Genomic DNA, 12,092 nt, shown 5'->3' on the forward strand with positions numbered 1-12,092 from the left:
AGCTAACATGTTATACGATTTCATTATTCAATATTTCCAATAATAATAATATTAAAAACTAGTTAATCATTTTATACGACGGATTATTTATTTTTAAATATACAATTTCAATTCAAAAATTATTAACGATGTAATTTCAAAAAATAACTATACACTCGTTTAAACATAAATTTAACGGGCACAACTATACTTTTTACTTAGGAGGCTACACGATTGTTCTTTATAATGCATTGTAGACCCTAGTATTTTATCATGCGTGCACAAAATCGGTGGTGTTTTTCATTTATTTTTGTGCGTGTAAGGTACGGGTCTAAACGATGTCGATTACTCAAACGAGCTTGTTAATAGTATTATTGTTTGATCAAACTAATAGCTATGATGATAGGGCGGAAAGGTGGAGGAAATATATAGAACTTGCACGTTTAAGTCACCAGTCACTGCAACCGTTGTCTGCATGTATATTATTTTGAAGTAGGTGTACACCATATAATAGCTGTAGTGGGACTAGTGGAAGAGAACTTTCACGGGCGCCCCGAGTTCGCCGCAGATGACGAACAATATTATTAGAGATATACGAAACCACCAACGCTATCGATATAAACGGCAGCACAGTTCACAGAAACGATAGCTCTACGAGCCATAATTAAATGACGCAGTGGCGTTCGCGTTCATACGAACACTGTGTGCATGAAACGAAATAGAAATATATTGAAAGCGGCTGCTGCCGTGCGATGTCAGTGCATATTAAATTAACCTAAGCGATTGATCCTGAGTATATCTGCGGGGATAAACAAAATGCCCGTCACAGTTGTTGATTCATTACGCGCTAAAAAATGCTAATTACTTCAAAAATACCGACGTCAATATTTTTAATCGTTATTAATTCAATGTTAAATTAATACAATTTGTTGTTAATACTCGTTTGAAAAAAAAAAAAACTATGTAAAATGGCACTGGTATCGCGTGTAGCAATAAATATTTTAAACGAGGCATCGAGTATTGAAGTATCCAAAATATACGGTGATTAACTGATTTTTGGTAGAGATATTGTGGTCGTACTAAGTTATAATATTTTTGAAAATAAATTTGGTAAACGTTTTTGTAGACATTTCGTGGGTTATTGTATGTTTAAACACTGTTCGTTTTTATTTTATTCGATTAAAACAGCTTTTCAACAAAGCACCAGACGCACATCCATTTACACATAGACACAGAACGCTGTTTACAATATAGTTACTACAAACGCAATTTTTCTAAAACCATCTAAGCTTAACTTTCTCATTATTTGAACGATATTGATGACTCTACAGAATCAATCACTATACGATTTATTGCTTGTCCGAATTTATCCGTTATAGCAAAAAAAAAAAAATAATAACATTGATGTACTTTTAGATATAAACCAGATTTACTGATTAGATTTTTCAACAGATATTGTTATTGGTATTTAAAACACACATTTAATTCGAAATTAAACTATGTCTGTGGGTACTAAATAACTATATTGCGTTTATGAAGATATCTGATTATAATAAATAATTGTTCAAAAAAATACTGAAGGGATATAAATATAAACATTTGTCTCGAAATCTGTTATTCTATAACTACCTCGAATTTACGTTAATTAACTACAAAATATAATTAGTGTTTTGGAGAAAATTACGTTTCTCTGTGCATTCTTTTTTTTCTAACAATTAATTTGTATACGTTTGATGTCCAAACCGTGATGCTTTAGTTTGAATACTTTAAATGTATTTTATTCTGTTACAACTTTATTTTTTTTTTTTTGTATTTACCAGTGTTTGTTTAATATTCAATAAAAATATATTTGTATATCATTAACGAAAATTTATAGTATAATATATACAGCGTACAATAAATGTATTTTTTACACCAACAATGTATAACTCTTCAAATCTAAGTATATAAAAAAGTAAAATTTTTCTATCTACACTGTATCCATATTATCAGCGTTTAACTTACGCATCGAATTATAATTTATATTTTTAAGTATTTTGAGTGTATGTGATTGTTTTTTAGCAAACATTTTCGAATATAATCATATAGAAAACACAGAAGCAATAAATCTATATACTAATGCATATAAAATTCAATAAGTATTTGACATTTTAATATAAAAGTCTTTATACTCAATAACATAAAAAATAAACTATAGTTTTATCTAATATTGTTTGATGAATTTTTAACCAAATTTAACTTTTGACCTTGTTTTGATTGAAACAGAAATGTTCAAAAAGGAAGTAAAGTGTACACGAGACGGTACAATTCAATATAAGTGACTGATCATCGTAAGGTACAGTTCTATAAAAACATCAATGTCAGTCAAGATAAACATTTTTCAATTAATATAGCTAAGGACGTTTTATCAATTCCCAAAAATATAAATCTTTAAGAAACACGATTTTTTTATTTACTAATGTGGTGATATTAAATTTTATATCAAATATAACGTTTTTTTTACATTCATATGCTCGTGCAAGATTATACGAATTTTTATCAACCGATCAAAATTATTTTACAGTTCATTCATCTTAAAAAAAAACTATAAGAATGTGATTGAAATACTAAATACAATTTTAGATTATTTCTAAACAAATTAAATGGATATTCATGGTTATGCCTTTTTTGGTACGAATTGAAAGAGTATAGCAATATTATTTAAAATAGCATTCAACCGTCCCAGCTTCTCGGATAAGACTATTTTTTTTTTTTAAAGTAGATGGTAATCTAATATCTATCACAACTTATTTTGTTTCCGTTTTCAGCCCTTGCTATAACAATAAGGCGTTCTAAGTTGTGAAACGAGAAAGATTTAAATAATGGTATAAGTTTAAAAACGTTTTGGAACGTTGGAGATGTAAAAATTGTAATGGACATTTTCGCAGCTATAAATATAATTATAATACATTGAACAAAAAATTAATAAATAATGTGTAGGTTTTTTGAAAAATGTAATAAGTTAAAAGTACCTAGTTGTATTAGTGCCTAGATGCCGTAGATTATAATCTATAAGGTTTCCTAGTACAGTTGAGTTAAATTAGGTATTTACAGGTGCAATTATTTCAGTTGCTCTTTAACGATAAGCTTTAATAAATTTTGAATTCGGATTATGTATACAGTGTACTAAAAGCAATGGTGATATTGTATCATGACATTATTATTTGACTTGGACGGATTACGATTATCGTTTTTAAAACAATGGTCGACAAACGGAATTATTATCGAGCCCTCCATCAACGGCACCGACCACTGAGTCGTAGAAACGAAACCGCACCAGCTGCAACTCGTGAAATAGGGCCGCTCGAATCGATATATCTTCGACGCAGGGTCGAAAAGGATTAGTCAGATTTTCGACATTTTTGGTTATTATAAACTCTAAAAATCGCTATTTTCTTGTTAAAAATACAGTATTATTATAAATAAGTAAGATTATTTGACTTGTTCCGTGTACGTCAAAAAAAAAAAAAAGAAGCGCAATACTTTTTACTTAATCTGCAGAACGAATTGAAACCTCAAAACCTGACACCATGGGTTTTAAATAATAATATTATAAACGCGAACGACGACGACGACAACGACGACGATGACGACGACGACGACGACGACGACGACGCGCATAAACCAACGACACTCACTTCGTGCGCTGTGCGACAACTCGGTGAGCAACTTTTTGAACGAGTCTCTGTTGTCGGTGTCGTTAAAGCTCTTGTGCACGGGCTTCATACCCAGCGCGATGAACACGGCCGACAGCGTGAAATAGCACTTGGAGTTGCCCATCAGCGAGTTGAGCCCGTGATTGTAGAACATCAGACCAGCCACGTTCCAGCCGAACACGTGAAGTATGTGCCGGAGCGCCTCGCCGACCAGCTTGTACGAGCCCATCATCCTGGTCAGCGTCGGGTACTCGGAACGGTTGTCGAAGTTCTCGGCCAGCGCGCCCGCCGTCAGCACCGGTATCTTCCACACTCCCGCGTACCGCGACACGGGAGCGATCACGTAGTCGCACACCGGTCCCAGGAACAGATCTGAAAACAGCACATGTCCATTATTGTGGTTAGATTGGTTTGGGTCGGGTATGAGGTACGCTAAAATATTACGTATATTATCATGCGTGCTGTGATATACAAGTATAGCCGGTTAACCAGCAGATGGGCAGCCATAATATTATACAATATTACCTACACCTACCCATATTATTATTTTTCCTATCTTTACTATTATTGCGATCTACTGGCACTGCATTAAGGTTACTCGTGGCATATACCACCGTAACGCCGGTCAGTTGTCGTTTGGACTAATGAAATTATTTTTACCGGCGTGAGTGATACCTACAGACTTTAATGTACACAATACGATTTATTTTATTAATATTGTTTACTGTACATTACTAAATTACAATATTACTATACTAATACCTTTTAAAATGTAAGTTCATTATTAATATTATGTATATTGTATATGGTTTTATTTTATTATTTTTGTTTTTCAGTGTAAAAAACTAAAAACTCATTATAGTACATTACTAAATAATATATATAAATTGATTTACTGATCAACATATTTATAATTATTCACTCAAATGGTATACACTATTTTCTACAAATAGGTGGTTAAACAAACCATACATTTATTTTGCTTTTTACACAAAACTTTTTTGATAAACTTCCAATAACCGGTTCAAAATATGATGTCAAATATGTTCAAATATTAAATTATTATGTACTATAACTGTTTTAGGCCTAATTTTTCCAATTTTACCATCCTTTTAAACTGATCTAACATTATCCAGTGCTACAAAAAATAATTCACATACTTTGAAAATAACAGCAGCGCTTCTCAACCATGCGGATACTATAACTTAAGATAAATAAACCAACAATAGATAAAGCAGCAGACTTGTACTATTAGTAGTAAGTATTTGGTATAATAAATTACTAAAATTTAAATTTTAAATTTTAGATAGATATAGGCATAAGTTATAGTTTTACAATTATTCTTTTATCTATACTCATAGTATTAACCACCAAGCCAAAATTAAATATTTGTTTTTAATCGAAACTTTAATCAAATCGTAATGTTTTTTTATAAAATATAAATTATCATAAGACATAAGGGATATTGGTTGTATTACTATTAGACCTTTGAATTATTTAACACATTTTATAATTTTTTATTTAATTGTATAATTAAGTTTAAGGTTTCGATGACATATTATTAAAAAATAGTGGTTATATTTACAAATTTCGATTAAAGGACTAGGTTTCTTCTTTCAAAATTGACTTTATAACTAATGCGTGACTTGTCTTTGAAACGACGCGATTTCTGTAACGTTATGTTGGTTGAACGAAAAAAATTAGACCCACAAAACCAAGTTATCCGTTCATAAGAAAGTAAGAAAGCGCGTGAAATGTAATTTTGCGCTCGCCCACCTCTAAGTTTAGAAAGAATGACTCAGTACCTTTTAGAGGAACGCCCACTATACACTATACATACAAACTGATAAGTTTTGTAATTGCATCGACCGCGCATGGTTTTAACAAGTCGACGGTGGTTTGGATACATTTTAGTCATAATTTTCAGGCTCTTAGTGGTATAATATTATAGGAATCACCACTGATTATGTATCCAGAAAACTAATAAATTTCATAAACAAAGCTGAATTCCATTAGCTCAGTAAATCAATGAACAAATATAAATACATAAACACAATATAATGTTTGTGTAATTTATTATGTAAATAATAAAATCGCCGGTCAATAGTTACGCAGTTAATGGTTTTAAATGGCTTAAACAATAATTATGATAAATATATATATGATGATTGCACAAATCTGCTTTTAGTCAAGTTAAAATGCTGTGTATGATTAACTTGCAGCAGTTGTTAATAATATCTTAATTTATGCTAGAATTAATAACAATTGATTAATTATTAGATGTTTTATTAGATACTTTCAAAATTCAAATAATATTGTATTACTATGATGTCATAAGTATTGACATAATATTTCCAAAGTGCCTGGTAATTAGTATAAATAATGAATTTTAAGTTTTAAAAATAAAAATAAATCGTACAATTAAATTATCCATGTTAAAAAGCAATTAAACAATACTGATTTGATAATATTGATTAAGTATTTAAAAAAACCATAATACTCGTGTAACTACTGCAAACGAAAATAAATCGCGTGATGTTATTAAAAAAAAAAAATAACACAAAAAAAATTTAGAAACAAAATAGGAATAAAAATACATCAATTTGTTAAATATTGAAACTTAGTTTTATATTTACTTAATGAAAATAAAAATCAAAAATACATAGAATTTCATTTAAAACTTTGTTTAGAATAAATTACTTAACCATCGTCATGTACATTCCAATGAAAAGTTGTATGTAGTATAATCTATTGTATGTTCAGATTTTGCATAATAATTTTAAAAATATCCATTCGACTTTCAACTTTACCACGACAACCAGGCTTATTTTTAGTATTACTTACACAAATTACACGAGTTATTTTCATTTAGCAATGCATAACATTATAATATTGCCACTATTAATACAAATCATATTTATTCAATATTATCTGTCAATAATTTACAACCAAAAATAAAGCAGGTAATCAATTTCGATGTACATGGTTTACATTTGTTTATTATAATGATAGATCGTTAATTTTTTTTCAATATTAGGCAGTAAAAAAAATTATCATTTAACTGCAATTTAGTTTGCAATAAAAATATGTTAACTATGATAATTATTAATTATTGAAAATAATATTAGGTACTACCTATACAGTGTATACAAATATTTTTAAACATGTAATTCATAAATAGGTACATCTACATAAATTGCTAAAATATAAATCATTGTCTGTCAAATGAATAAAAACAATTTTAATTGATACATGTTATACGATTTTATACTTAAAATAATTTAAGCAAAAATACATTAGAATTAGTTAATAAATGTTTTATTGTAAATAGATAGCATAATCGTATATATTACCTACTCAGATGTTATATTATATATTTTAAAATCTATATTGAACAATATTATTATATAGAGTAAGCTATAAAATGTATATTATAAGTAAAAAAAACCATATATTTGCATATTGAATATTATTCTTACAAATTCAGTTGACAGATAAATAAAACTTGAAAATGTTTACTCTTGGTAAATATTATTTGTACATAACTTTCCAATCATAAGTAGTTGCTACTGACATCAACTGTCGTGTTTTATGTTAACCCCATTATAATTTTATGTTATGTATAAAATGCTGATGATTTATGATTTGAATCCATGTATCACAAATTAAATAAATGAAGTGTGTGCCTACTAAAGAATTTAAAAAAAAGAAAATATGGAAATATATAGATACAGTAAATCATGAGACTAATTTAAATGTATGTAATCATAGTTTGTTTTTGGCTCTAGGCTTAATGTAGATATAAATTTCAACAGATGTTTTATTTTTAGGTACCTGTGATATATATTATATATTTTTCCAGTATCTTAAATAAAACACTGTTCAAACATCTAAAATTTTCTATTATTTTCTGTCATAAAAACATCCATACTACTAATTAAAAAACTAAATATAATATCTATATTTTTACATGATAAACTTAACATACTTTATAATAAAGTTAGTTAATTTATTAGTCAATTATAACAAATTCTTTGAAAATTAAACAACTATAATAATATATAATTATGAATAAAAATTAAAATTTAAATTGAAAAACTGAATTACAACATATTTCAGTTTTTATAATAATTTCAATTTGGCTTTTAATTCAAATGTTCAAACAAGACAAACAAGAATCTGATGTGAAGTTGGTGCACATATTTATACCCTAAATGAACATACAAGTTTATAAAGTTTTCGATAACATCGTAAATGTAATTATTGTTTTAATAATTTATAGAAAATGTAAATGAAAGACTTCTGTAGAACAAATTGAAATTGCATTCCCTTTCTTAACGCGTAGAACAACAATCGTTTCATCGTTACCTTCTAAAGTTAACGGAAAATTCATCAAAATATTTATGCACTCTGACAGTTATCATAAAGAATTGATATATTTTCTTTGTATATAGTTATAATTAACAACTTTGGAAATATATTACAACAATTCATTGTAACAAATGTATTGTCCTAATGAAGACAATGAATTCAGAATTAGGGACTTACATACAACATACCCATTGAAGTAATTAATATACCAATTATTCAATGTATTTTTTAGTTTGGTCTGTTAGGATTATATTATCTAAGACAATTTATTCTACAAACGACATGTTAAAAATCTAAACAAAAAAATTTTAATTTTTATAAAAATACTATTATTTATTTCAAATTTATATTTATTAAGTTTTGAATAACTATCAAACGACAAACATCTAACAATAATTTATTTTAACTATTTACATTATTGTATAATGTAAAAAACCGATATATTTACGAATATTTCACTTTAATAATTGACTATTATTTATAAACTAGAAATAATTGAATCAAACGATGATAAATTAACACATTTAAATAGAGTATAAAACTATTAATATAAATATATTGTGTAATATGATTATATTAAGTGGGTGCTCCAAGTACTTAGTGCTAATGTTTTTAACTCCATAGAAATATTTAACCAGTCTTCGATATTTATTTGATGTTAAAAATATATTATACACTTGATATCCCCAAACTAACATATTATTACAACAGTGATCGCAACCGGTGGCTCGCGCCGCTAATACGCACCGTATACCGCTTTAAATTTAAGAATATACAATTTTTATTTTTGTCTGACTTGCAAATTCTTTTTAATTCGTGAATGTGGCCCAAGAGTCCAAAAAAGTTGCCGAACACTGTATTATAAAATTAAAAAGTACCTATTTAAAATTTAATTTTATAAACACTATTGTATGAATAATATAATAATATATAAGTATACTTAAATTAATTTTTAATTTTTTTAGCGTATAAATGAACGTATTGATTTTAAATTATTTTTATTAAAAATAAAAAATTCTCCGCATATTTTATTCCGGAAATAAAATTTTATATTAATCATGTTTCTTTTAACAAATCTACCTATATTTTAGTAATACAATCCCATGCCACTCACAACTATTGTTAAAACAATTAACGCAAAATGTATTTTCACTATAACACGAATTTTATAATGTGCATAATATAGATAAATAATTATTATCCGATAATACAGATACAACCTTATGAGGTATTTTGGAATTTGTTTTTTAATTTTATTTAGAAAATAACACGAAAATAGTTTTATATTTTTTTTTATCTGGAATTTTCTTAGTATATTATTATTTCAGCTTATATTTTAAGATAAATAGATATTACAGTAAACTGCATGATTCCTATTGTAGTTAATCCTGAAAAAAATTGAAACAAAATGGTTTAAAATGGTTATTATGCTTTTTAAATGTCTTATTAGAATTATTTATTTTATAATTTATGATTATATAAAAGTCATAATATACTATGTATACTTGCAATGTATTTTTAATATGCTGTGAGTTGTAACGAATCAATCGCTACCTGCTAACTATACAGAACTATAAAATATTCTCTTTGAATCTTTGATAAAATTTATTACAAAATAAACTTAGGATATAGGACTAAGGATATTTTTTTACGGATATATTATAGTTAAAATACATTTGTTTAAAAATAAAACACGTGTAATCTTATTATTATTATTATTAGGCTATAGGTGTTTTATTTTGATATTTTTTTAAAATATGCTTAAAAGTATGATATAAATTTGGGAGCTATTAGGAATTAATCAAAGAACGATTTAAAAATAAATTCAGACTATATTTAGTTAATTTTTTCGTTTTTCGTATAATTATTATTAAATATACATTTAATTCAGAATAAAATTTTCAAATGACAGTGGCGTGCTCAGATTTTTTTAAAGGGGGATAGGATGAATTTTTTTTCTGGTTACTGGTCTTATTCCAACAAAAGCGAAAATTGTATTCTTGCATTTACCATCAAGCCTTAGTAAATTATAATAATAACTTTAAATACCGAAATATTGTAATACATTTTTATAATATATATTTTTTTAATTTAATTATAATATAATTTAAAAAAAAATAATCTTCTTTCCATCTGCATATTATAGTTACCAACTAATAACGTATGCATATATTAATCCAAATCGTATAAATATTTTTCTCACTTTGTATTTTTAGAGCAACATTTGTACAATGATATCTTAATAAATAATTAAATAAACCACTACATGATTTTATATATTTTATAACATTTTGATCCTTTGAGTATTTCAAATTATTAATATGGCTTCTCCGCGATCATGTAATGGTTTAATAAATGTTAATTCTGTTTACTATTCAAGTAATATAATATATAAATAATGTTGAATTTAATGACACTGTAATTGTTTTCATCTAAATAATTAATAAATGTTTAATTTTATTAGTTACATTTTTCAATTGAAGAATTATAATTTATAAATAGCTGTTTGTAGTTACTGATTTTGATTTAATTAAAAATTGGATACAAATTATACCTACTTTAGAGTTTAGATATAGACGATATTATAATAGTATATTTATTATCTATATTCCATAATAATCATAGAAATTAATCATTAACTATATCACAATGCTTGACACATAATATAAACGCTGGAGGAAAATGTTTTATTTATAACCATCATTTTATAACTATGCCTCAGATTTTTTTGTTTAAATATTATTAATTTTTAAAATTTAAAACATACTAAATTATTTATCATACAAATTCTAATTAAAAAATTATTTATTTCAGTCAACTTTGAAAATCATTTTCTTAAATATTTATTTCAAGGATTATTATTAATTATAATAATAATAATTATTATTATTATTATGTAAAAAATCCTTTATAAGTCTTATACTTTAAAGGCTAATTTCATAATTCATTCAACTTCATATTTAAACTATAGTAAAACTCTAATGTATTAGACTCTAATAATTTGTTTAATAATTATTTGTTATTGTTATTTTTTTTAAATAATTAAATAAATTTATGTTATTAGTGATATTGTAGTCTTGTCTAAATGCAATAAATTCAAAAACCTTTCATCTACCACCAAAAACTTGAAAACATACGAACTTCATCGCAATACTTAATCAAATTTGTCTAACAATTGTGTTTAAATGCTATCAATTCTAATGTATTATAATTTAAGTTAAAATATTAGCTTGCTTTGAGTCGAATGAATGTGGAAAGTCTGCTCTCTTTCTATTTGAAAGTCAAATACATAAAATGCATTTTAACGAATTAATGGCAGATTAATGTACATGTGTTCGTTAACATAAATTATCCTTAAATATACAAAACTCTTGTTATAAAATACATATTAACTAATGAACATATATAATGATAAAATGAGAATGGATCATGGAAAGCAACATTGTTCCAGTACATTTACACACACATTTTATGACCCCTCAAAGTTTTTAATATACTTTGAATGGGTAAAGTTTTTTGATCATCGTTGTTTAGACTAATACCACATATTACCATAGGTTACATGAACATCAGGTTTTTCAATTCAATAGCAATTACGTATTTATTATGCAATATTATACATTGTCTTATGTATTATAAACTAGGAGGTTCTAAACGCTGATCGTTTTGATTCGCCAAACCCCCGATCATTTTTTTTTTTGAGAGTGAAGAATTTATAGCTAATATAAAAATATGAACGAAAAATAGTACAAATATTATAAACTGTTAACATTTATAAATTCATGAATGATCCACAATGCTAACATAAAAACTCAAGAATACATCTCTATTAATGTTATCCTTACATACACTTTGTTACTTATTACAAATTCTTAAATTGGTTTCAAATTAATTCTGATTTAATATTGGCAAATTATCCTCAATACATCATATGTGGTATCTTTTCATTTTTTTCGTTAAATCACCAATATCTAAATACTCAAACGCATCTGGTTATTTTATCTCTAAATGTAACTTTGTTTTCTTGTTGTAATGCTTTTTGTATTT

General features: G+C 26.3%; 1 protein-coding gene across 1 annotated transcript in view; it reads right to left on the reverse strand.

Annotated features, from left to right (window-relative positions):
• The window catches only part of LOC113555129 (atrial natriuretic peptide receptor 1), a 275,973-nt gene that overhangs the window by 207,311 nt on the left and 56,570 nt on the right, over nt 1-12,092 (reverse strand). The window contains exon 3 of the mRNA XM_026959465.1: nt 3,657-4,046. Within this exon, the coding sequence (XP_026815266.1) occupies nt 3,657-4,046 (390 nt within the window). The remainder of the gene's footprint in view (nt 1-3,656; nt 4,047-12,092) is intronic.

Source organism: Rhopalosiphum maidis, chromosome 2 (genome assembly GCF_003676215.2).
Source record: "Rhopalosiphum maidis isolate BTI-1 chromosome 2, ASM367621v3, whole genome shotgun sequence".
NCBI lineage: Eukaryota > Metazoa > Arthropoda > Insecta > Hemiptera > Aphididae > Rhopalosiphum > Rhopalosiphum maidis.